The sequence below is a fragment of the Perna viridis genome, chromosome 2, assembly GCF_037379345.1.
Source record: "Perna viridis isolate PV_CMFRI_1.1 ecotype Kerala chromosome 2, ASM3737934v1, whole genome shotgun sequence".
Classification (NCBI taxonomy): domain Eukaryota; kingdom Metazoa; phylum Mollusca; class Bivalvia; order Mytilida; family Mytilidae; genus Perna; species Perna viridis.
In genome coordinates, this window is record NC_142446.1 from 18,506,946 (window position 1) to 18,533,330 (window position 26,385).

At 31.9% G+C, this 26,385-nt stretch overlaps 1 protein-coding gene across 3 annotated transcripts; it reads left to right on the plus strand.

Annotated features, from left to right (window-relative positions):
• The first annotated feature begins 3 nt into the window (after positions 1-3).
• Positions 4-25,085, plus strand: LOC148623911 (uncharacterized). 3 transcript variants are annotated; one of them, XM_088566212.1, is made up of 10 exons: positions 4-383; positions 4,391-4,552; positions 6,424-6,488; positions 10,980-11,077; positions 11,679-11,791; positions 12,492-12,537; positions 15,050-16,770; positions 17,569-17,664; positions 19,811-20,353; positions 22,447-25,085. In XM_088566212.1, exons 1-10 carry the CDS (start codon positions 92-94, stop codon positions 22,989-22,991), a joined length of 3,681 nt encoding a protein of 1,226 aa, XP_088422338.1. In that variant the 5' UTR covers positions 4-91; the 3' UTR covers positions 22,992-25,085. The 3 variants fall into 3 exon arrangements, with proteins under 3 accessions (XP_088422338.1, XP_088422340.1, XP_088422341.1); XM_088566214.1 differs by having other exon boundaries at positions 22-383; positions 4,448-4,552; XM_088566215.1 differs by having other exon boundaries at positions 22-176.
• Positions 25,086-26,385: the final 1,300 nt, after the last annotated feature.

Sequence of the window (26,385 nt, forward strand, 5' to 3'; positions counted from 1 at the left end):
TTCCTGGGTTAGTGTGCCCCGATTCGTCGTCCACAACTTCCGGCGAAACTTTCAACTTTGTAGCGCCGTTCTAAATTTACAAAATGTAGGAATGAAGAAATTAGGCACCAATGTATTAGACACAAATACGGAATTGAGGAGGTCATCTCGAAACAAATTATCGACCTCAGGAAAACGTCAGTCTGCAGTAAATGATAGAAGTCATAACCCTCACTGGCCTCAGCCAGCTGTTAAGGGGGATAGCAGTGTCAGCTGTTGCATAAATGAAAACTTGCAGTCGAAATTGTTGAAAAAGAGGGAATTATGTGTGTCACCAAAGAAAGAACTACCCTTGATTGTTGAATCTCCTTCACATTATCAAAGACAATCACCAATTTGTACTGGTAGGGCCTAGGACTAGGAGTAGAAGTTATAATGTATTTATAATACTTTTTTGTACATGTACAGTATGCATAAGGTTACCTTGATACCTTGATCTTTGGGTTGGAAAATAACTACTTAACTAAGCCTAAGGCTTTTCTAGACCCCTCATCATCTTTGGTGCTAGGTTTCTCTATCATAATAAACTACAATATCTTCATGTCCTACATAAACTTAAACGTATAGGGTAGGGTAGGGTCTAAAATGTGTAACCCGTACCCAAATATTTTTGTGCCGATTTCTTACTTGATATTTCCAGCTGAAACTTGGTACACATTAGTCAGAAGCTCCAACTTTTTGTATGGTGCATCGTTCTGACCCCAATCCGACATATCAATATCCAAATGAAAAAAAGGAGGGTTGCAGGGTCAGAGGAAATTCAGACTAGGTACACATGTACAAAATAACATTATGGCTTGGCAAGAATTATTTTAAAATGCTTTACAAAAAATTTGATTTTATTTGAATTTCTGCTTTCAAAAGGACTAAAATGTGTAATTTAAATTTCCTGTAACCCAAATCAAAGTCAGGAAATTTTGTTATCTGCACAATTTTAATGTATATGTGACATAAAATATCATAATATTGTCAAAATATTCATTGACGATAAATTAAAACCACATAAGACTATGTTTATGAGACTTTCTTTTTCATCCTGGTTAAGATGGTCTCCACTCTTTGCTAGTACAGGTATTGTCGCTAGGTATGGTACAGAATTCAAACCGAATCACTTCTTTTTTTTAATTAATATCAAATCTTTTATAACTTTAACCAAAGCAAGGTTCTCATTATTATAACTATCCTAAAAATCGTGGAAAAACTCTGTTTAAACATTTTTTGACAACTTGACAGCTGGAAGTTTACAGTTATTTACACATGATGTTCATCATATGATTTTCTTACAAAAAAAAAAATTAACGAAAAAATTAAATTATGAAGTATTTGATAAAATATTGTGACAATTAATTTTAAAATGAGAAGAAACAAATTCTGTAAAGAAGAACCAGATTTGTTTTACGATGAAGTCTGTTCAGAACTGGATTTTTTGTTACCTGTACATCGTTGTACTTTTGTGACTTCTCGATTGCATAATCAAAATGAGAAATACAGATCATTTCAAATAAGTGTTGCAATTTTACTTCACAGTTGGCTATTTTCTTTGGATCTTCATTAAATTATGGAAATTATTGTTTGTTTTACTTTTAAACTGTGAAAAATGCACAGGAACTTGATCTGGTTGTGGCATGGGGTCAGTCTAGGTGAAAGATGATTAGTACTGTTTGTTTACACACTCATTATCAGCAGTAAAGATTCACTTAAATTAGGTGTTAGTTGTTTCTTTTTTATGTTTAACTGTGAATACTGCACAGGAATTAGTCCTAGTCACAGTGGAGGTAAGTCTAGCTGATAGATTTTTACACAGTAATGGTGATTGCAAGGCTTGGGGTAACAGTTTGAGATTAGACAGAAGCCAAATTTATTAAAACTAATGTTTCAAGTCCAATTTTGAATTATTTGAGGAAAGGAAAGTTGTAATATTTTGTGGAAACATTTTTGTCTTCGTTTTAAAAGGAAAAGATTAATTATTTGTACTGAAGTATCAGAAGTGTCATCAATGAAATTTTTTAACTTAAATTTTAATGTACATGTACATATACTAAGATGCAATGTGTATACTGTGTGAAAAAAAATTGAAGTCATACATATAAATCAACTATTTATTAGGTCACAAGATGAGAATTCGCATGATCATGAACTGGCTTTGAAGCCACAACTGTAGTGTGAGGTGCATGACCAACAATATTTTTGTTTTTTGTTTCACATTAGTCATGTCATGAAGCCAGCAAACAGAATAAGTCTGTTTTCAAATAAAAAAAGATGCTGAGGTTACTCTACACATTTGAATATGGATGACATGCATAATTGCAGTGAGATATGGTTTTGTATCATTGCACATACACATATGATGTACACACTAAAATAATGAATGAAGCACTCTAACTTATTTTAAAACCGATAAAAAAGGGTGGGACCCTCCAAGTTCATCTGGGACTCACCTTTCCTTAAAGCGGTGAGTCCCAGGACTCACCACGTAAAAAATCCTACTGAGAACCCTGCAGTCTTTAAGAAAAGGTTTAACCTCACAATGATTTCAGAAAAAAACGTAAAATTCAGGCAGGAAAGTGAGAAATAGTCAATTATTACTTTAATATGGTAACTTTTAGTTACACATTTTAGACCTTTTGAAATCAGAAAAACGATCAAACAAGAAATATTAGAAAAATATGGAAATGAATTGAAACAGACTGTTGCACATCTCATGCAATTTTCAGTTCTTAACATATTGTAAAATGAATATTTCAGCGAAACATTATTTGGGTACGTGGAAAAGTTAGTATTGGTAGGGGTTACTCATTTTAGACCTTACCAAGGTATGGACTTATGTGTGGGTTTGTGCAAAAATACATGTGTAACTTGTATAGAAACTTAAACACTTCAGAAATAAACATGAACAGGTAAATTTATATGGGTTCCATTCCTCATCATTTATAGCCTATTTGAAAGCATTGATGGGCCTTGCAGTAACAGTAGAATTAGATGAACAATTCCAATTCTCTTTATACATGTACTTAAGGAGAAGGTATTCAGTCTTTGTGATGTTCTACATGTATTTAGCGAGTGACCCCTTGTGGAAGTTGATGGTTCAAGTGAAAATAAGTTCATCCAGTCTATATTGTCAATACTATGTAAAGCTTTTAACACCAGAATCATATCACATCTGTCTCTACAATATTCAATATGGTAAACCTAAACTCAGTACTAAGATGATCAATGTCTTTAATTACAATTCTTGTGCATTGTTCTAGGATTTTTGAAAAAAATTGGTTTCCACAGGTAAACTGTATACAAGGATGAACTTTCTCACACTTGAAATTTGCTTTCCAAATTTAATAAATTCTTTAAGAAATTCAAGCTATCTACTTTTCAAAGGGAAATTGTAGCATAGTAAACAACTTTCCCACATCATAATTTCTCTTGTAATGGGTGATGGGAAAGTGGAATTCCTAGAACACTGTTAATGTGGCTCTTCTTTGAACTGATTCCAATTTTTGTAATCCTTTTTAAGTGAGGAGGACCAAATACATAGGGCTGCAATGGTACACCTGCCTCAGTACTGAGATACAAGGATGACGATACAATACATTTTGATACAAATCAAGTAGTATTACTGATACAAACACATGAACACATTGTATAAGGGAAATTAAAAATCTTTATGGTATGCTGTACATGTGAAGAGGAACTTGCCTAAGTTTAGCCAATTTGTTGAACAAACTTATTTTTGAAGAAAGATCTTAGCCTGGCTACTTTTAAAGATTAGCCTCCCGAAAACATTATTTTCTTCCCTCTTGTTAAAGACTCTGTTTAGTATGTTACATGCATATATTATCATAAAACAATAGGTCAACTGAAAAAAAAAGCCAAAGAGGGATGTTAATACTAGAGAGGTGTCATCCATACATTAATACAGTAAAACCCATTCAATTATCAAAATTTGTCATGAAATTGTCCATTCACATGTTGCCTGGCCTAAAACTACCAGGATAACTGTCAAAGGTTGGCAGGTATATGTGACAAAGTGGGTATCTTGTCCATTAACAGTCATTTCCTTCAAAATTCTCAACTACAAGCCTGAATAATAGAGGACTGTATAGAATTCAACTAGCCTGATAGTACACATCATTTCATTAGCCTGAATCCATTTTTACTAGTCCAAAGCTTAAGGCTAGTGGCTAAAGGCAAGCACTGCATTAACCCTAGTAACACGTTTGGCCTGACTCTATGAAGCCTTAAAGGGAAAGACCACCTTTGCATTAAATGGCTGATGAGGTACACATTGATTTAATCTTGATTTTATCTTTACAACAATTCAAATAATACCTTTAATATTTTAACTATTTATTTTTAGATAATTCTAAATTGGATATTGTTACCCCTAAAAGTGATAGAACCCATTCGTTTATAGATACACCATTCAAGGATGAAGTTTTAGTATGTTCCCAGCACTTTGATTCTCAGTCTGATGTTGCTTGGGACTGTAGGTCTCCAGATGCTGTTATTTTAAGAAGAGGTAAGTGATTTAGTCTTGATTAGAAAAAACATCTAGTAACTCTATATCTCTAATGCATTAATATATGTAATTGATTTAAAAAGTACTTGTATTTCTACCCTTTTACCTCCTATAAGCAGTTTAATGAAAAAAACTTTAAGCTGGGAAATACATTTTAGCTTTTTCTGTTTTATATTCATTCTTCAGATTTTCATTATAGATGGTTTTCAGTATTCCTGAGCTATGAATTAACAAAAGCAAAGTTCACTAAGCTTTTACTTAGTTAGTTGCATTATAAATAGGCTTAGATACCTAAACTGTATGGCTTTATCTACAAAACATACATTTTTTACCACCAGACCTCATTTAAGATAATTAACATCAATTCTTTCAGCTTTGCAGAGTGCTCATGCTTCCTGTACTTCTTAAGAAGTGTCTTGTTTTAAATTTAAAGAATATAGTAGAATAATTTTATAACAATGATAGGGCATAAAAACAGGCAAAGTGATCACCAGTATGTGGCTGACAAGAGTACATTTTCACACAAATATTTTGTTTTTTCTTTACCATTTTAAACACAGATTTGTGTGTTATAACTGTCACAGGACCATTTAACCTGTACTTCCTTGTTTGGCACTCATATAAGTAAAGGAATGTTTCTAATATTTGGCTGGGTTGCACTCTTGCAATAGATGTTGCTTATTGAATCAGGGGGGTGACTAGGGCTCTTTAGAGCCTCTAGTTGGATGTTTTTGTTGGAATTTTTGATCTGTGAAAAAACATGGCCTCCATCACTAAAATTGAACATATGGTGTCAGACAGCAGTTTTTCACTTATACCTCCAAAACTGTTAGGTTTAGCCAAATTCTTCCCTGGGTTCACCATGATGAGAAATATCTGTGGTTTAATGGAGCCTCTAGTTGGATGTTTTTGTTGGAATTTTTTATCTGTGAAAAAACATGGCCTCCATCACTAGAATTGAACATATGGTGTCAGACAGCAGTTTTTCACTTATACCTCCAAAACTGTTTAGCCAGGTTTAGCCAAATTCTTCCCTGGGTTCACCATGATGAAAAATATCTGTGGTCTAATGGAAAGTAGAATGATTTTAAAATGATACCAAATATAGCCATATTACATTTCATTGCATTAAATTTCATTATTTGAAGACTTTTTAAATCTCTGCTATCCTATTAATACATTGTTTCTATAGAAAAGACTTAAAGTCACTTTAAAAATACGTGTACATGTACTCTGAAAAATTGTGTACAACTTTTTTTTAATTAACAATGTACATGCACCTTTCTAATCTAGTTGACATTTTTTTTAAAACACATTCAACAAACAAACTGTGCAGAAAATTGAACTTGTGAACCATACAATGTGTCAAGAAACAACAGGTTACTGTAAGCTGGGAATTTTTTTTCACGGTTTCTTCTATAAATCTGCTATAAATTTTCCCAATTTCGCACAGTTAAATTCCCAATCATTCATCAAATTGTACTGTAATGTTCTCCAAAGAAATTATTTGCGACAGTTAATTTTTCATGTTACAGATCTTGGCGTGAAAATAACAAAATTTATCTGGCACAAAAATTTCATGGTTTGCACTCTATTACTCTCTATTAATAACAGACATGGCATAAATAACTTATTGGATGATTTTTTAGAGAAAAGCAGTGGTGCAATGATTTCAGGCTCACTATTTTTAGTGAAGTACAGGAGCTCTTTTACATTGAAGATTGTTGTGTGTTTTTTTTTCTTTCTTAGTTTCTGTTTTTGCCTCATTTTGACCCTAATAGTAAAGTGCTTAAAATATGATACAGTGTTATGCTGTTTAGCTTGAATAATAGAATTTATGTCATGGTGATACTGTCATATTTATTTTGTAGGAAGTAGACGAAGGCATTACAGTGATGTATCTAACATTATTACTCAGCTACATGTGTGTGAAGATGTAAGTTTTTCATTAATAGATCAAAGTTTTAAAATCAGGATAGAAAAAAAATCCTTCATTTATTATTGTAATCAAACTAGAACATTACCTTTATGGACAGAGGGCACAATTTTCCAGAATTATAAGGATATGATATATACAATGAATATATGTTCATTTTGGATAAGAGTATTATGTGTTACCTTATCTAAGTACAGCTTTCTGTAAGAGCTGCTGAGATTCAAAAAACATTTATTTCCTTACTGCCTGTAAGTTTTTATACGCCTGTCTTATGATGGGACGTATTCTTCCATTCTGTCATTCTTTTTTTTCAGAATAACTCAGAAATGATGCCACCAATTTTTGTGAAACTTTGGTGATGATATTTTTCTTTTGATTGATGTGAGCTCCCCTTTGAGTTATAGGTCTTTGTATATTCAGTAATGGGATAATTTTCTGTTTTTAGGCCAAAATTCAAAAACTTGTGCTGCAATTTCAATCAAACTTTGGTGAATTGTTTCCCTATATTAATGAAAGCTTCCTTTCACATTATGAAATTTTGATTTAGAGTTATGGGTCTTTATTCATAAAAAAGAGGTGAATTTTTCAGACTGTAACTCAGTAGTGGTTGCACCTATTTTCATGAAATGTTTGTGAATTGTTTCCCTTGAAATTTTTATTAATTTCTGATTTTTCATTTTTATGCAATTGCAAACTTTGTGGTCATATTATATTATGATGCTATTGTCATTGTCTTGCGTTATTATTATGGTTTCCCTGTGATAACTATAGTTATAGTGAACCAAATGTCATGAAATTTTATATATATTGTTACTTGCTGCTTGAGGAAGCTTGCTATTTAAAATGGTGTCAATGGCCCATACTGTTCTGCAAAAAGGGGCCTAAAGGGATAAAATAGGTGTTTATTTTAAACTGATGTAGAAGGTTTACTACTCATTCAATTTTTTAAATTTGTTTCTTATAAAATTCTGTGTTGAGAATATTTAAAATATTTAACAATAGAATTTAGCATTTTCAGTCTTTAAGGGGCAAAAGTGGGGCTATGCCCTAAAAATCAACTTTTAAATATTTTGTCTGATTTTATTGGATTCCCTATGAACATCACTGCTTGCTTTTTTCAGTTCAGATTTCAGACTTACAGATCTTACAGTTTTTGAGTCATAAGGGGACAAATGGGCCTCCCCCAAAACATAATTTTTTAAAATTTATTTCTGATCCAATTTTGAAAATGGTTTATCGTTGGATTCCATCTTGAAGTCCACACTTGTATTTTTCAATCAGTATGGGAATATTTACCACTGTTTTTGTCTACCAAGGGATCAGAGGGGCCAAAACATCTTGTTTTAGAGGTCAGGGTTTTACTGTATATTTAAATATTTTTATCTGATTTTGATGAATTGTTTTTGTAAATTATTTCTCTGTACAAGGGGTTGAAGAAGTATGTGTGCAAAGGGTGAGGGTCCATAAGGCTTTGTTCTGCCTACTGAAATAATTGGTAAAAAAATTATCATAAATTCAGAAGAAAACTAAATAATAATGTAATTCATATTGTAAAATTTCTATTTATGCATTAAGTTCGTAATTTAATTAGTAACAATTGAGAAACGAATGCACAAAAACCGCCGAGAAGGCTATTCTCTACATAAAATAGCATTTTTCACTCGTTTGCCACTTATTTTATTCTGAGTATACCAAAAAAGATTGAAACTGAAAATGTGCAATTATTCATTCTTTCTTCAGGAAAAAGGATTTTTTGGTTAACTCTGGATCTCTATGTGCATTTAACAAAAAACCTTCAAAAACCACACTTAAAATCGGTTCAAAAAGTCCAACTTTACCTGTACATATATGATGTGACCTAGCTAACTGTCACATGATTAAGCACCTGGCCACCTGTGTAATATACACTGAAATCCTGATTACACTGTAGCAAGTGGAGTAGATATACTAATTAAAGAGCTTTTATCTCAACTTTATTCCAAAGAATGAAATAAAGTATGAAATAATCTTTGATCAGATGTGGAGTTTGATATAGCCACTGCTATGAACATGCATGCATGTACGTGAATGTACTTACTTTGAACTGCGTCACTGTCCTTTACATTTGATTTTTCTAGGGATTTAAAATTTGAATCTTATAGTTTTCAGTATTTGTTTGCTCTAATATCCGTATAAATCTCCTTGATAAAAGATTGTTCTACACTATGATTTACTTTTGTGTTGAATGTAGTATAAAAATGAGAGGCTTTATATAAGCTTGTATATGCATTATTGTATAGAAACCTGTAGCACACTGTCAAAAGATAATTATGTTTGTAATAAATGTCGCAATGCATTTTATTCCTTTACATACACATATTTATATAAAAACTGTTACCTGATGAAGTACTTTGATGCACCGCTCAGGATGAGCATGAATGTACATGTAAATTCTTCACGTGCATGTGTATATCTTGGTGCTTAATAGCCTTCCATGTAGTTTAAGTATTTGTTATGACAGGTCTTATATAATATTTGTGCCAAATGGTCCTGTCGTGCTTATTGTTGTCTGCAGTTCAGCTTTTTGTCGTCTTTTAGAATATTACATGTAAATTTTAGCGTCTATATTTTATGTGAACAAAGTTGTCTTTTATTTCAGTCAGCCACATCCTGAGTTACGTTTGTATTCAATCCATATCTTCAAAATTTTGTTATCCGCCTCTTGAAAATCTTGAAAAAACAAAAACAAAAGCAGGCGCGTCTATATAAGCATGGCCTGACCAGTGAACCATCTGAGGTTTAGTGGTATAATATCCATTTAATGAAATTAGTTTTTGAATTTAAGATATGCTTTCGAATTTAAGGTAGCCAAGCTTTCATGCATTTTAGTAGAGATACAGTTTGCATTGATGTTAATCTTCAGAAACTCTACAAAAGAATTTTGATCCAGAATTGAAGAGTGTCACTTCTTGGCTTCTTAACTTCCCTTTTCATCATTATGGCTGATGAATAGCGAAAATTTCGAAAGTGGCAGGATTTAAGCTCTCTCCGGGAGACAGACAGGACCGTTGAAGATTAGGAAATGTATGATGTGTGTGCTTATTATGTTTCAGCTATTGTATTCAGAAAACATTTAACACATTGCTCAGGGATTTGTGTGTTTGTCTGTCTGTAGTTAAGCATGAGAAACATGAGTGACTTTCAACTGGTTACTAAGATATATATATGTATAGTCACTCATGTAGTGTTATGTAGTTGAGTAGGAAACAGTAATGCATGACTTGTATATTTGCCTCATCATCGTTGATTCTGTTTTCAACGAAACATACTCTGAGACACGATGATCACCAAATTTTATACAAGTTTGATTCAAGTACAATGCTATTTTATGGAACGGGAAGCAAACATGATTAATTGCCTAAAACTTATAAAATGTAGAATTAAAGGTACAAATAATTTATATTATCAGATTATATATATGCATCATTCATCTTACATATTAATTTAAAAAAAATCACACACACACACAACAGATCAACACTAAACAGAAGAGAAAAATTAATTCATCATACTTTTATGCCTGTATGACCCTTCTTTCTTCCAATCCTTATTAACTATATTTGTCTAAAAGATAGCGTAAAACATAACACTAAGGTGTAATTATTTTTTACTTTATTCAACATATACTGATTGAATATGTATAAAACTTTGTGTATTTCTTTTATAAACGAAAATAATTTTTTTCTTTTGGTTTGATAAAAACAAAGATGAAACAACTTTTTTGGGTTTAAAAAAAAATGGAACAATTTTGAGTTTATTTGTTGTGATTCTGCTTTTCCTAACGTTGACGTTCTGTAAATGACGTTATTACGTTTCCTGAAGTTTTATGGAGAATGACGTAAACTTCCGCCTAAGGGATAACAGAAGAGAAACAGACAACAGTCTAATCTAAAGGTGGACACTTTGTAAAATTGCCATAAATGAAGTTTTCTTATGTGCAAAGAAATGGTGTACTTAGACAATCCCAGCTTTGATATTCATTTATACCTGAAGTTTTAGTAAATCATCTTTTTATATAGTTTTCTGTGTTAATGATATTCATTTCATCTGGCCAAAGGCCATGTGAGCTATTGCCATCACTTGGCATCCGTTTTCATCATCCGTCTTTGTGAACAATTTTTCAAAACTGTTCTCCTCTGACACTACTTGACCAATTATAACCAAACTGTGTGTGAATATTCCTTGAGGTATTCTGCATAGAGCTATTGAAAAACATGGCTGCTGTTACTAAAAATAGAACAAAGGAGTCAGACAGAAGTTTTTCACATATATTTCCAAATCTGTGAGTGTTTTTTTCTTTCAAAAATCTTCTTAAGAAAAGTTTTGGGTCATCACAAATGAACAATATTTACACATGTGCTTATGAAGACAATACCAACTTTTCTATCTTGGTTCTTTACCAATTACACAAAAGTCAAGGTTAAAGAAAACTTAAACATTGATCTCTTGTAGGATGAAGAACCGACTGATACAAGTAGGAAACCATTGGCAGGACTGTGGGTGAATGATAGTAGTACATGTACAATCAGAAGTGATCAAAACACTCAGAGGTTAATTTCCAAGAATAATTTTTTTTTTACTGCAAGTTATTTATTGCAGTAGTTGTGAAATAATATTATAGCTTGATTGATAACAGTTAGCATTTTAGTCTTTGATAAATCTTTAGTTCGATTTGTATAGATTATCACTGCTTATCTTCAAGAGATTAATTTTCTTGCTTGAGCTAGTACAGGTAAAATGATGAGACTGACAAGAAGTGGTGATGATCTATGATAATATTGCCTTTGATGCTGCTGCTGTTTACGTTGAAATAATTACATGTGATCCCTTACTTTCCATTGAAAATTTACATTTTGCTCTTTTGTGCTGGGAAAGGAAATCAGCAGTTTAATAAAGGAGAGTTTGTGCAAAAAATGATGAAATCATGTAGCTTTGCAATATTAATGATTGTTATTTTTGTATTTTAATTGGTATGGTAAATCTTATTTTTAAAATAATTGACTAAGAATATAATTTGACATTGTACCTCCTCCTGCGTGATTTCCATTTATATACATACTCATTTGATCAAAATTGACAGGTTGGTATGTCCCTACTAAAGTTTTGTACACTGGATAAACAGTAATGCAAATTTTGATGTTTTTTTTTCAGAGACAGAAGAAGAAAAAACAGAACAAAAGCAAAAGCTAAACCTACAACAGGAAATGTTAGTCTGTCTGATGCCTTGGCAGAAAAACTTAGATTAGCCTTAGAAAAATGTGAAGGTGAAAAAAAATAATTTTATTCCCCTGCCTTTTGGGTTCTGAGCCAATACCTTTTAAATGGTGTTTTTAGGTAGGGTACATCTAATAAAATTTTGTCACTAAAATCCAAGCAACAGTTTCAAATGAATTGAAATTTGGTATGCCACTTCATCTTCATTAGTTGCAGTATGTGTAAGTTTTTTTATTCTGTCACACATCTACTTCATGTTTGTCAGAATACATTTGTTGATTATATTTTAGGATCTTGTAAATTATCTTCACAAAAGTTACTTTTTTTTTAGGGTTTTGCCAATTTTATCATAAAAATCGCAACAACCAATTATGTGAACAGTTTGAAATTAGATGCAAATTAATCTAGATTGGTTGTATTGTTCATATTGAGCTTTTGGGCCTGGCCACAGTCAAATTTCTGTCATTAACTGGAATAATATGTTGCTTTTTAAGGTGTCTGTCCTATAAATTTCATCGTCTAAATCTCAGGAACCTTCATTGGCCTAATTTGAGTTGCCTTCAATTTCTTATTCTGGTGTGAAATTATCTTTTATGTTATTTTGTATGATTTAGATTTTTTATGATATTGGTTACTATTGCATGTTTATTATTTTAGTATTACACTACATACCAGTGTAATATATTTGATTTATTTTTTTACACAAAAAAAAATGTGTTTTGTAGTATTTTTTCTTTTGGTTAATTGTAGAAAGTCCATGCAAGGGTGATGTTGCCACAGAAGATGTTAGAAAAAGGTGAAAATTAGAGTTTTTTCAAGTGTGTTAAATTTAGTTCTGTTTTTTTAAAAGCCTGTCTTTTGATAGAAAATTATGGTATACTCTCTCTCCTTATCTGTCCACACATTCTACCATAATTCAAAAACTCTTGAACGATTTTTATGTATAATGGAATGAATGAAGGATGCCTTTTTTTTCTTTTCGTGTTTTAAGGTTATATGGCTAAAATGAAGTTAGACTGTGCCTATGAGGGATGGAGCTATTTGTACTCAAATAACATTTGACTTCGTTGATAATTCACTGCTATGTTGTTATATCACTGATGTATCAACCAAATGGAATCTGCAAAACCTTATGCTATGTGTTTGTGTTAAATGTTCAAACAATCACATCCTTATGTCACTTGTGACAGAAAGATTTTGAGCCATTCAAGTTTTGAAAGAGAATCTATATATGCAGGACATCCCTGTCGCTCCACCCCTATAAACTGTAGAATAGGGGAATGTTACCTAGCTGTTTTGGTTTTCTATACCCCTGCTTAAAAAGTGGAAGCTATATTGTTTTTCCATCTGAATGAAAATTGGGGGTACAAAAAATTACTAAAAAAACATTTTTCAGGTTTGAGCACAATAACTTCATGTAACAGTCACTTTAATGTCCGATATTACAGGCAGGTTGGAATTAATATTCACAAAAAAGTTTACCGGGGTAATTTTTATTCTTTTGACTATATGTAGATTAAAACCAATTTAAATTTTAGATATAAAGTCTGAATGCAAGTTTTAACAATTCTTTGATCAATTTTTATTAGCTCACCTGGCCAAAAGGCCAGGTGAGCTATTGCCATCACTTGGCGTCTGTCGTCATCGTCCGTCGTCGTCATCAATCGTGATTAACAATTTTTCTACACTCTTCTCCTCTGAAACTACTTGACCATTTGGAACCAAACTTGGTATGAATGTTCCTTGTAGTATCCTGCTTAGAACTGATGTGGGGATTTTTGATTTGTGGAAAAACATGGCTGCTGTTACTAAAAACTGAACATAGAGGTCAGAGTGTAGTTTTTGGCATATATAATTTAATAGATTAGTTTCGATATTTATGACTTGCCCAATAACATGGTCTTCTTCTTTAAAATTTAGAAATTCATTAGTCTACTGCATGAGAAGATAGATCTATTTAGTTTTTTTTTCAGCTCATGTATAATTTTATTGTTAGTGGTAGAGAGTTGTATTTTTTTTAAATGAAATGCTTTAATGTGAAATTCTTGAAACACTTATTTTTGCAGTTTTTGTGCAAACTTTTGAAGTTAGCAAAAATATGTACCCTGCAAAAACAAGAAATTTTACAATATTACTAAAGACCTTTTATACCATATAATCTTGAAGGTTATAATAGTGTTAAAAAATTAATGCAAAAAGTTTTACATTTGGGACACAAACTATTAATTTTTAGGCTGTAAATATATGATAATCAGCTGTTTCGTAAGTATAACTATGTTTGTCTGATCAATTATGTTTTTACACCTATGGCAAACCTCCATGAATGATATCAATGAAAATGAAACAACATCAAACTTTGAAATAATGGTAACGTCAGTTTTCTTTACTAATATTTCTTAGTTGTAAAATGTAATAATCATAAATTGAAGTTATAATTTATTATTTCTGATTATCAGGACTCATGAGACAAAAAGTCAAGCACCTACACATCACATAAGTAGAAATACTTTTTTTACAAGGGGTTAAGAATGGAAATAACAAGGTTAAAACAAGAGACTGCTGGTTCTTTCTCATGTGCTAAATTTTGTGATTTCTACCATTATTAAGGTGTTTATCGGTGTGTCCTGAAGGCTATGCGAGCTATTGCCATCACTTGGCGTCCATTGTCATTAACAATTTTTCAAAACTCTTCTCCTCTGACACTACTTGACCAATTGGAACCAAACGTGGTATGAATGTTCCTTGGGGTATCCTGCATAGCACTGATGTTGGGATTTTTGATCCGTTGAAAAACACGGCTGCCGTTACTAACAATAGAACATAGAGGTCTGACAGTGATCCTTATTATTAGGACTACAAAAGTCTTCAGGCATAAAATTTGTCAGACACCTTCTTATAAGAGTTATTGCCCTTGACAGGGGAAAATGACAGGTTTTTTTTTTTTACAGTTTTCAGCCAATGTCTTGAAAACTATGATAGATTTAGACTTCCATTTACTGAAATGATCCTTATGATAAGTCCTATCAAAGTTTTCTTGAGTCAATATTGTTGGACAACTTCTTGTTTAATTAATTGACCTTGAAAGACAAAATTCAACCAGGTGAGCGATTCAGGCTCCTGAGAGCCTCTTGTTTATGCTCTAATTTGTCTTTCTAAAATTTCCTACTGTATGACAAGTACTTTTGACAGTAAATGAGAAACCCAGACTTACCTATAGTTCTCTATTATTGTACATGCCTATTTATTTAAGGTCTGTTTCATATTATCTTTACATTTTAATTTTTCTTTTCCTTTTTTTCAATTTAAAGATCAGCATCTGTTGGAGATGAATCTAGAGATGTTTTGGAAAGCCAACTTAATAATGACAATCAGAACATTGAAGAAAGCTGGAGCGATGATGAACTTTTTGAAGATGATTCTTTTATAATAAAAGCTACTCAGTTGGATAGTGAACCAAAAAGTAACAAAAGGAAACTTGATTCTGATATTAATGAGGAACCCCCAGTAAAATCAGGCAAATATTTGGAAAATCAGAAATCAGTTAATAAGTCAGGAAATCTTGCTGTTACATGTACAAGATTTTCTAAGATCACATCGAAAGCATCCCCTTTCAAAAAACATAGAAGTTTCAATGATCGACATGAGTATGAAAAGTCACAGGAAAAGGAAAGAAAGTTAATGACCCAGTACAATGAGGCCAGCTATGTTGGGAAAGTATCTGTTTCTTTTCCAAATCAACAGACTTCAGTTTCTAAAAAGACTATGTGTGTAGTCTCAACCCCATCAAAGTTATCAACAAGTAGCATTCTGAATATTTCAAGAAGTAGACCAGAGAACAGAGTAAAAGATACTTTGATTTATTCATCCATTTCAGTCAGAAACCAATGTGTACCTAAATCATCAGTTAAAAAATCATCTTCAACTTTCATTCCTAGAATCTCTAGTCAAATAGTTTCAGAGGAAGAAAAATTCCCTAACACATCTCAGTTCAGATTGAATTACTCAAGGGCAGGATCAAATGTGTCCCACATTGCAGCTTCTTCAAATAAAAATTCAGGTGCATGTATATCAACACAGCCTTCATTTAATGGCACAAAGCAAACACTTTTAACAACACAAATATCTATTAACTGTACTGTACCTACATCCCAGCCGGGTAGATTTTGTGATACTAGGAATGGACTTTCACATAGACTGAATAATTCAAGCATATCTGTTAACAAAACTGTAACAAATGGTATTTCTTCATCAGAATGCTCCACTGTATTTTCCAATCATACCCCATCCATGTGCGCCAGGTCCACAACTGGAATGGCAATGTCAAATGCTAAAACAGTTCTAACAACAATGCACAATGGCAATGTAGCAATGATTTCTAGAAGTAATGTAAAGAGTGGATTTTCTAAAATAAACAATACTAATCAAATGCAATCACCATGCTCTCGTAGATCTAGTGGAACATTTGATACAAGTTTGTCTGATGACTTACTATGTCAACTAACAGAGTTAGATAATGTATTAGAAAGCCAAGTTTGCACTGATGTTGAGGAAACTTGTGATATCGATGATGCTCTCAGTTTTTTTCTTGAGATACCAAAAACTAAATCAAATACAGTATCGGATATCAAAAGTGCTAAAAGTAATGAAAGGTCTCATGAAAATAAGCTTTCCAAAAAAAATGGTGCTTGTCTGTCTAGTCAGAGTGCTAAATGTATTTCAAAGAATATTAATAAGGAGAACTTGAGCTCTACAGTGGGAAAACAGGATGAAAACAAAACAGGTCAGAAAACTATTTTAACCCAGAATTCTATTACAAGCATGAAAGGAGGAAAGTATACAATGGATTTTAGTGTCAAGGGATTAAACAATGAACATACTTGTGATACTGTGCCAAGTATGAAGACAGAATCTGTTGGTTGTAGACAAGACTTTTTAAAACAAGAAAAAGATCACATGTCAACACCGAGTATTTCAACAAGTTACAAGTTAAGATCAAGAACACCCAAATCTGCATTCAAAACAAAATCAGGTGAGTCAATATAGGTGCAAGGAAGTTGGTGCATCCCTGCATTTGGTTTATTATTTAGCTAGATACAACTGATTAAGAAACAAGTTACAGATGATATTTGTGTTCTGATATCTTGGCAAAAGTTCCACTTCTTATGCCTCTTCCTTGATAAGAAAAATATATGTCAGCAAGTTCAAAAGAAAAATTATTAATGTGACAAAACAGTGCAAATTTAAATGTGCTACTGCACTGGAATAATTTTTTGTCTCTGTCACCAAAGTCAGAAGCAGATCTAGGAGTCCATCTGTCTGTCTGTAACACTTCAGATTGTCATAGCAACTCCTCTTAAACTATTCAACGTAAGTTCCTAAAACTTGGTATATAGCAAGAGCACCATATGTAGTTGTGCATATTATCAGGAAATTTTGGTTATTTGATTTTTATGGGAGTTGTGCATCTTTGAACTTTGATATTTACTGAAAATCATCATGTATCAAAACTGCTCTAAAACTACCCTACAGAATTATATAAAACTCGATCTGTATCAAGAACACCGTATGTTGACGTGAATTTTATCAGGAAATTTTTATTCTGTAATTTTTATGGGAATTATGTTCCGCAGTACTGTATATCCGCCTGGAACACATTTTTTGTAGCATTTTCCTCAGTAACTATAAAACACAGCTGCAGTGCAATGCAGTTCCAGACAGTGATTAGTCTATCTTGTTAACACGAAGAATAGCAAATGATAAAGCTTTAGGCTGTGTTACCTTAGGACTGAAGTAATGTTAAATAATCTTTTATTTTATTCTTCTTCAGTCTGTGCAATGGAAAATGCAAGTGAAGACCTATTTATGTCGGATGAAGATGAGCTTTCAGAGAGACAAATGTGGGAAATATTAGATGATGTAGAATGTAAGATAGTAGCATTTGGTCCTGTTACTCTTGAATTTCAATATAAGAGATTGTAATAAATACTCAATTAACTTGTTTTTTTCCTCAGGTACTTGTTATGAGATTTCTTTTACCATATACATGTATATAGTATCCATATCATGTTGTGAAAAGTGTATATGTTTACAAAAATATGTAGAAACAAGTGCCTGTGGCTTCTTGGATGAATATTTGATTGGTTAGTACTTATATATTTCTGGTGATTTGCTATTTCTCTTGGTCATATATCTTATTGTCCCTATGAATAGTTTCTGGTGATTTACTATTTCTCTTGGTCATATATCATATTGTCCCTATAAACATTTATGGTGATTTACTATTTCTCTTGGTTATATGTCTTATTGTCCCTATAAATAGTTTATGGTGATTTACTATTTCTCTTGGTCATATATCATATTGTCCCAATAAACATTTATGGTGATTTACTATTTCTCTTGGTCATATGTCCTATTGTCCCTATGAATAGTTTCTGGTGATTTGCTCTTTCTCTTGGTCATATGTCCTATTGTCCCTATAAATAGTTTCTGGTGATTTGCTATTTCTCTTGGTTATATGTCTTATTGTCCCTATAAATAGTTTATGGTGATTTACTATTTCTCTTGGTCATATATCATATTGTCCCAATAAACATTTATGGTGATTTACTATTTCTCTTGGTCATATGTCCTATTGTCCCTATGAATAGTTTCTGGTGATTTGCTCTTTCTCTTGGTCATATGTCCTATTGTCCCTATAAATAGTTTCTGGTGATTTGCTATTTCTCTTGGTCATATATCATATTGTCCCTATGAATTGTTTTTGGTGATTTGCTCTTTCTCTTGGTCATATGTCCTATTGTCCCTATAAATAGTTTCTGGTGATTTGCTATTTCTCTTGGTCATATATCATATTGTCCCTATGAATTGTTTTTGGTGATTTGCTATTCCTTCACTCTTATGAGGCTGACTTTATAGCTGATTTGATCTGAAAGAAAAAATATCGTTTGGTTAGATCCTTTAATCTAAGTTTCCGCTATATAGATGATGTATTATCTTTAAACAATCTTAATTTCGGGGATTTGATACATCGCATCTACCCCAAAGAACTTGAGATAAAGGATACTACAGACACTGTAAGGTCAGCCTCATATTTTGACCTACACTTAGAAGTCGATGGTAAAGGAAAACTATTGACCAAACTTTACAACAAACGTGATGACTTTTCATTCAGAATTGTCAACTTTCCTCTCATCTATGGCAACATCCCTTCAGCACCTGCATATGGAGTGTTCATATCACAACTCGTACATTATGCCAGAGCTTGCCGAAACTATGCAGACTTTTTGTATTGCGCTAGAACTCTAACAAATAGGCTTCTGGAATTGGGTTATGTTGCTACAAGATTGAAGTAATCACTACAGAAGTTTTATGGTGGTCATCATGAACTCTTGGAACATTATGGTGTATCCATTTGCACCATGAAAATTGATTTATTCAACGGTTCATAGTTTTCCTTTTGTCATTTGTCTACCCTGGAACTTTATGAGCAACTCGGCGGGTGTTTCTTGAAAAGCAGAGGATGCTTACTCTACTGGTGCACCTGGTCCATGCTCCCAGTTTTTAGTGGAGTCCGAGTTGCTCATTTGCTTTTGTTACTTTGTATGTATGATTTTAGTTACTTTATGTTCTTTGTTGTGTATGTCTGTTTTCCATGTCTGGTCTTTGTCCCTGGATTTCATTCTTTTGACTATCGCTATAACCTTGGTTCCCTTGATTACTCTCTCTTGGTCATATGTCCTATTGTCCCTATAATATCATATTCAAGCTTTTTGTCTTCATGTAATTTTTTTTCAATTTTTCAATTTCTTTTCAAAGTTTGAACAAATTCTTTGATAATTTTCATTATATTTCATGAAGTAAGTGTTTGTGATTAAGGTAAATGAATGTAAAATAGTGTAAAAGTACAGTATACTCTATGTGCATTATTTTCACAGGAGTTTACTTTCATGAAACAGACACCTGTTTTTAGTGAATATGTTTATATTCAAAACTGGCAAGAATACCAAGAGGAAAAGTTCTTTTTTAAAATATTTGACTGTCAGATGTTAGTTCTATTTATATTTTTTCAGCTACCCAAACAGCTAGTTTACCAGGGGTATTGAATAAAACCTTAATTAAAAAGTTGCCACCTAAAAATCCAGTATCAGGAAAAACTTTCAAATATTCACCTGATGAAATTGAAAAGAAAAGGTTAGATGCCTTGAAGAGGAAGCAACTAAAAGAAAAGCAATCCTATCAGAACAGTACACAGTGTACAGATAATGAGTTGTGTACTCCTCCAAACTCTCAACCAAATAAAAGCCCCTTTAAGTGCTCCCCTGATGAAATTGAAATGAAGAGATTAGAAGCATTACACAGGAAGGAGCAGAGAGAATCTAAAACAAAACATCCACATGAAGTTTGCCAAGTTAAATGTGAATTGAGTTGTACACTAACAACTCCTACAAACTCTCAGCCTTCAAACAGTCCATTCAAGTGTTCACCTGAGCATATAGAGAAAAAACGACAAGCTGCTTTGATGAATAGACATTTAAAGTTTGAAAAATCCAAGACTGATACTCAAATAGATATGAAATTTAGTGATATTGGAAATTGCACATCTTCACTAAAAGGTAGGATTTACATACTCCACTGTTTTTATATATTTGATGTGATACTCGCCGTAAAGTTGCCTGTCTGCCTGGCTTGGCAGTTTCCAAATGATAACTTTAATAAAATATTGAAGGATCTTTTTTTCAAACTTCACGTAATTATTGAGCATCATAAAATACAGATCACGATTTAATTTCAGTTTGATTGGATATTTCAACAACAGCCATTTTAAGTTGTTTTTATCCCAAAATTTGTTTTTAATGAAGATACCTTTCTTTGAATATTAAGGAATTGTGAAAGTTAGTTCTTTTTGGTTTATTATGCAGTCTTCATAAAGTTAAAATTTCATTGTCAGTTCTGTTTTTCCTGCTTTTTTTTCTAGTTGAATTAGAGTTTCTTTCTTGGAGTATGAATTGGTAATTTTTATTCCTTATTTATTGGAGTAATTTTTCATGGAATGCTGAAAAAGGTGAAAGTATTATGGATTTGAATTTGAGTTTGATCTGGTATTCTTATGTGATGATTTGTAGTTTAGAATGTGTTCATGGATATGAAATACAGCACAATGTGGCAGGGTTTCAATTAATGCCCATTAGATGCCCTATTTTTCTGTTATACTTTTGTGCAAAAACGCCATGTTTTGTGTACTATTGTACTTGAAACAATGGCAGTGTTCTAGAAATCCCTTTTCCTGGCACCTAGGATGAGTGAAAATTTTTTGTGGACAGTGAAACGGTTTTGTCGAATTACTGCTACAGTTCATCATTACATCAAGCTACTTGTTTTGACATCACACATTCTTACAAAGATGATGTACTTTGTGCACATTGTCTGGCAAGATTCTGTTTACATCACATAGAATTTCAATCAATCATTAAAAATTTTTAATTGAATCAGAAGTATATTTAAAGGTTTAAATCTACAAATGTAAAAATCAATCCTGTGATAATATTGTTACACATTTAATACTACAATGTGTTATTTCCATTTCACCAGGACAAAACCTATTTAATACTTAGCTGAGACCTATATGCATAATGGTTTTTCATACGACCACAAAAAAAATTGCAGTCATATAAAAAGTATGGTGCTGTCGTCATCGTCCATGTTGTCAGTAGACACTTGTTTTCATGTGACTTTTTAAGTTGTGGTTGACCAATTGTAATGCAATGTTGAAAGGATTTTATTAACCACTAAAGGAAAGTTCCTAATTAATTTGGAATTTTAGAATTAGGGGTCAAAAAGGGTAAAAATAAGTGTTTTTATTAACACCCATGTAGAATGTTGGTTTTTCATCTGATTTTGATAATTAATTTTTTTTATTGTGGGCAAAAAAATGTATAAGTAGATTTGATGTGTTCTGGACCTTTTTTGAAAGGGGCCACACCCCCAGAAAAATCAACTTCTTTATTTTTGGTCCAATTTCAAAATATTTTTTTATTAGATTCCTTATGAAAATCCATGCCTGCATTTATCAATAACAGTACAGATATCTCTTATGATTTTCAAGTTTTATTGGGGTCAAATGGACCACACCCCAAAAAATTGACCCTTTTTTTTTTTTTTTTTGGCTGATTTTGAAAATTTTTATTTGAATTTACCAGTTGTTGTTTCCATAGAATTGTAAGTCCCTATGCTCAAGTTTGTTAAAAACTATTATTGTGTCCACATTTGCCCCAAATGTTCAGGGTTCAACCACTGCAGTTGTATCATGTTGTGCTCTGTGAAGCATTATTTTTTTCCTATGTTTGATATCTTTAAAAAGGGAAATGCATTTTACTTGGTTAAAAATACTCAATTTTAATCATGTATGTCAGAATCAAATTGACAATGGTCTTTATAATATAACTTCTAGTAAATACAACAAATTCAGTATCAGTGGTCAGATAAACATATATCAATAGTGACTTTGCTATGTTTAATGTCTCGAAGTAAAATAATGAATTGTACATTACTCAGAATAAGTTAAATGTCAGTGTATAGTGTAAATCTTGTTTGCAACCTATAAAAAACCCGTTTTAGATTTTTAAAAAATAAGTGGAATTTTAGCACATTTATTGAAACCAATGATTTTTCTTATCCCATAGTGTTTTTTTCTTTTAATTATGTATAGGTGTCAGTGAAATAGTTCCAGTATCTCCACTAAAATGTTCTCAGGAAGAAATAGAAAACAAAAGAAAAGAAGCTTTGAAACGTTTACAGGCACGAAAAGGAGAAAACAATCAAGAGCCAAAGATAACACCTGTTAAATCATCTTTAGACAAATTTCCAATGAAATGCTCGCCTGAAGACATTGAAAAGAAAAGACAAGCAGCACTGCTGAAGAGGCAGCAAAAACCTGAACAAGAAAGTATTGTTGGTCAGGCTAACCCAGATAAAAGTACATTCGCGTCATCACTAGATGTTGTAGAAAGGAAGAGACAGGAGGCTTTATATCGTAAAAAGTTAAAATTTGAACGCACAAATATCACTACAAGTTCTTCTCAAAATATTGATGGTACTGCCAGAGGTGATTATATCAAGTCACAAACAGATGTGTTTTCAGATAAAAAAGGTGCTGAAAAAGGATTAGTTTCTGCTGAGGAAATTGAACGAAAGAAACAGATTGCTTTGCAAAAGAGACATGAAAAAATGAAAAATGTAAAGATTGTTAAGTAAATAATATAACTGAATACAATAGTGTGTTTTCAATTTCATATATGTTTGTGCAACAACTCTTACTGCCTTGTACTTATACAGCTGCAAAAAAAAAAAAAAATTGGTCATATAAGGTTATTATCCTGTCGTTATCGTCTTCCTTCTTCTTGGCATACATTAACTATAGTTTATTTATGATATTTTGGGTAAAACTTATTTGATCTGTTCCTTTTTAAATTTTGTTTCTTTGTAAGTTGGTATAACTTATGTCCAATCCAATTGCCTGTAAATTTTAGCAATAAAATATGTTTAAACTAAACTGAACTATTAAAGAGTACTAGATTGGGCCACAGCCAAAAAAAACATCAACTTCTTTATCTTTTGTTAGATTTTTGAAGAAAAAAAATACATTGGATTCCTTATGAAGATCTCTTCCTGTGTGTTATATTTATAATGTATCAGTACATCTCTTATACTTTTTAGTTACAGGGATTGAAGGCAAAGTTGTTTGATAAGCACCCTTATAGCAACACTTTTTTTTACCTTTAATTGAATTTCAAAATTTATGCTACATTGTGTCCAAACCAGATTTGTAAGTCTCTATGTTTTAAGTGTGTCAGAAACTAATATTGTGTCCAATCATGCTCATCTAAACAGAGTTCAACATTTTTGCTGAGCTTTGCAAAGCTCTTTTTAGTCATAATTGACAATTTTCTTTTTGAAGGCATTGAAACTTAACAGGTAACTGTTTATGTTTTAAAGGTTAAAGGTGAAAGATTAAGGTTCTATGGCTGCATGCATGTCTTTAAAAGTAGAGGTGATAATCTCAGAAAATTATTTTGAAAATTAAACAAATTTGTATACATAGTACTTGCAAATAAAATGATGGAGAATTTAATTTGACAAAAATTGTCACTTTTTATTATTGCTCCTAGGTAACTTAGGAGACGAATAATTAAATTGCCAAGTATATGTTTAATGTAAAGCAAGTTAGAATATCTTGCATAAGAGAACTTTATTGCAATAACAACTTGCTTTTTTCATTATCTCCCTTCTGTTAGAATAATTTTAACAATTAAAAGTAAACTTAAGCAGGTTAAAATATAGGTTTACATTTATATTCATGAGTTTTTTTGTACATTTTAAAACAAACATAAAATTGTATATTTGTGCTTTGATTTTTATCAAGCTATTGCATAGCTGATTGTTGTTAATTAAATTCTTTAGGAAGAAGAATGCATGTAGATAGTTTGTTAGACTTGATGTTCATTTTTATAGTATCACAAGATTTTTGTTTTCATAATATGGAGTGGCACTGTCCTCATCCATATTGTCTTCGTCTTAGTAGACATTTGGTTTTCAAGTGATAACTTGAAAATTAGTTTGTGGGTCTTAAAAAGAATTTTACAACAAAGGAAAGGTTGGTATTTATTTTGAGGTCAAAACCATTAAGAAATGAGGGACCAAATAGGGGCATTAAGCATTTAACCACATTACTTAAATAAAATTGTGTGTATATCTATGAATTAGTACTACAAGGTTTCACACCACTAATGAAATACTAAAGGAATATTTTGATTTACTTTTATTTAAAGGCTTAGGGTCCTAACAATTATTAGGGGCAAAGAAAGAATGAACTTTATACAAAATATAAAGTTAATTTAATTAGCCTATTTGCCAATTTTATTATTTTAAACTTCTTTGACTATTTTTAGTCTGGAATTTCTGCTTTTGAAAGTATTCAAAACTGAAGGCTATTTGTATTTCGTTCGCAAATTCTTGGTAAATCAGTATGATCCATAGTTGTCAAAATTTTCTATTTTGTATTATTACCTAACTTTTTATAGATTACAAATAGTTATGTTTTTTATTTTTTATTTTATTTTGATGATTTTTATCATCATATTTCTGCATTAGTGGTTTTTGTTGATACAATTGCAGTCTACTCCCTATAAACAACCATGTCCTATGCTTTTGAGTGGGATTAAATAAAAATGAAACATGTTAAAATTTGTTATAGAGGTATTTTTCATTTTTGATTGACTTTGAAACAAAATATCAAAACAGATGATTATGTTGTATTTCTACAGTATTAAAAGATATGATATGTCTCCACTTGACTCTTGATTTGTTAATCCTAAATCATTTTCATGGATGTTGAGGTTATCAGTCATGACAATTTAGGGATCTTTAAAAATTTTTTAGATAGGAAACTTCCACTTCATTTTGTTATGTTAAGAAATATGCATATTTATTAAATTGATGCAAGGCTCAATGCTTATTTGGGTGGCTGATTACCCATAGTAATATCTTCCTTTCTGAATCACTTTTCTGTCCACTTCATAGCTTTTTTTCTAGTCATTGTTATGGAATGAAATTAAGAATAAATGGGCATCTTTAGAAGTTGTATTTCAGTTTCTAGTACATGTATAGTCAAATATGTAAGGTAATAGTCAAGAATAGGTACTTTAGTTAGAACTGGGTGTTGAAGATCATTAGTATTGTTAACTTTACTGCCCTTTTTAATAAGGACCCAATATTTTGTATGCATGTTCACCATCATGAAAATGTGTGTTCTGGAAGATTAAAGGCTGAAGTAAGAAATAAAAGTCTACTGTATAAAGTACCTCTTAAAAGGGTGTTAAAAAACAGGTCTACTTGATAAATTTTTGGTATGAGGATCTAACTTGGTATTTGGTTTTACTAGCATGTAATTTGTTTGAGTGGATTAATTAAATGCCTAACTCTGCAGTCAAAAGGTCAAGGTAATGCAACATTATCTAAGCCCCCTCCACAAAGTGGTCAGGGCATGTAGTATAGTTTTACCCTAGACTGTCATCCTGTCTTCCTGGGGTAACCAGTTGAACAGATTTTTTTTGTCATATAAAGGTATCACCCTGTTGTCGTCGTAAGTTGTGGTGTTCATGTAAGTTAATTTACATAACTCGGGCAAAACTTATCCGATCTTTTTTAAATTTTAACACATTGTTCCTAGGGACATGGCAAGAGGCACATTAATTTTAAAAATGGGGCTAACGGGGAAAATGAGTGTTATCATTAGAATTGATAGGAATAGTTCTTTGTTGATCTGATATTGATGATTCAGATGTCAATGTGTTCATTGTGAAATTCTGTTTCAATTTGAAGTTTTTTACTGGGTAGATGTATTTTTAATTGTTGTGGAGTTAAAGGGTACTGAATTGGGCTACAGCCACAGAAATCAACTTCTTAAATTTTTTGGGGGATTCCTTATGAAAATCCCTGCCTGTGGTTTTCAATCAGATTTCAGATATCTCATAGGGTTTTGAAGTGAACAGAATTAAAATTACCACACCAAAAAAAAAATCAACTTTTTAGTTACCAGGCAATGTGAGCTTTTGTCATCACTTGGTGTCCATTGTCATTGTTCACATCC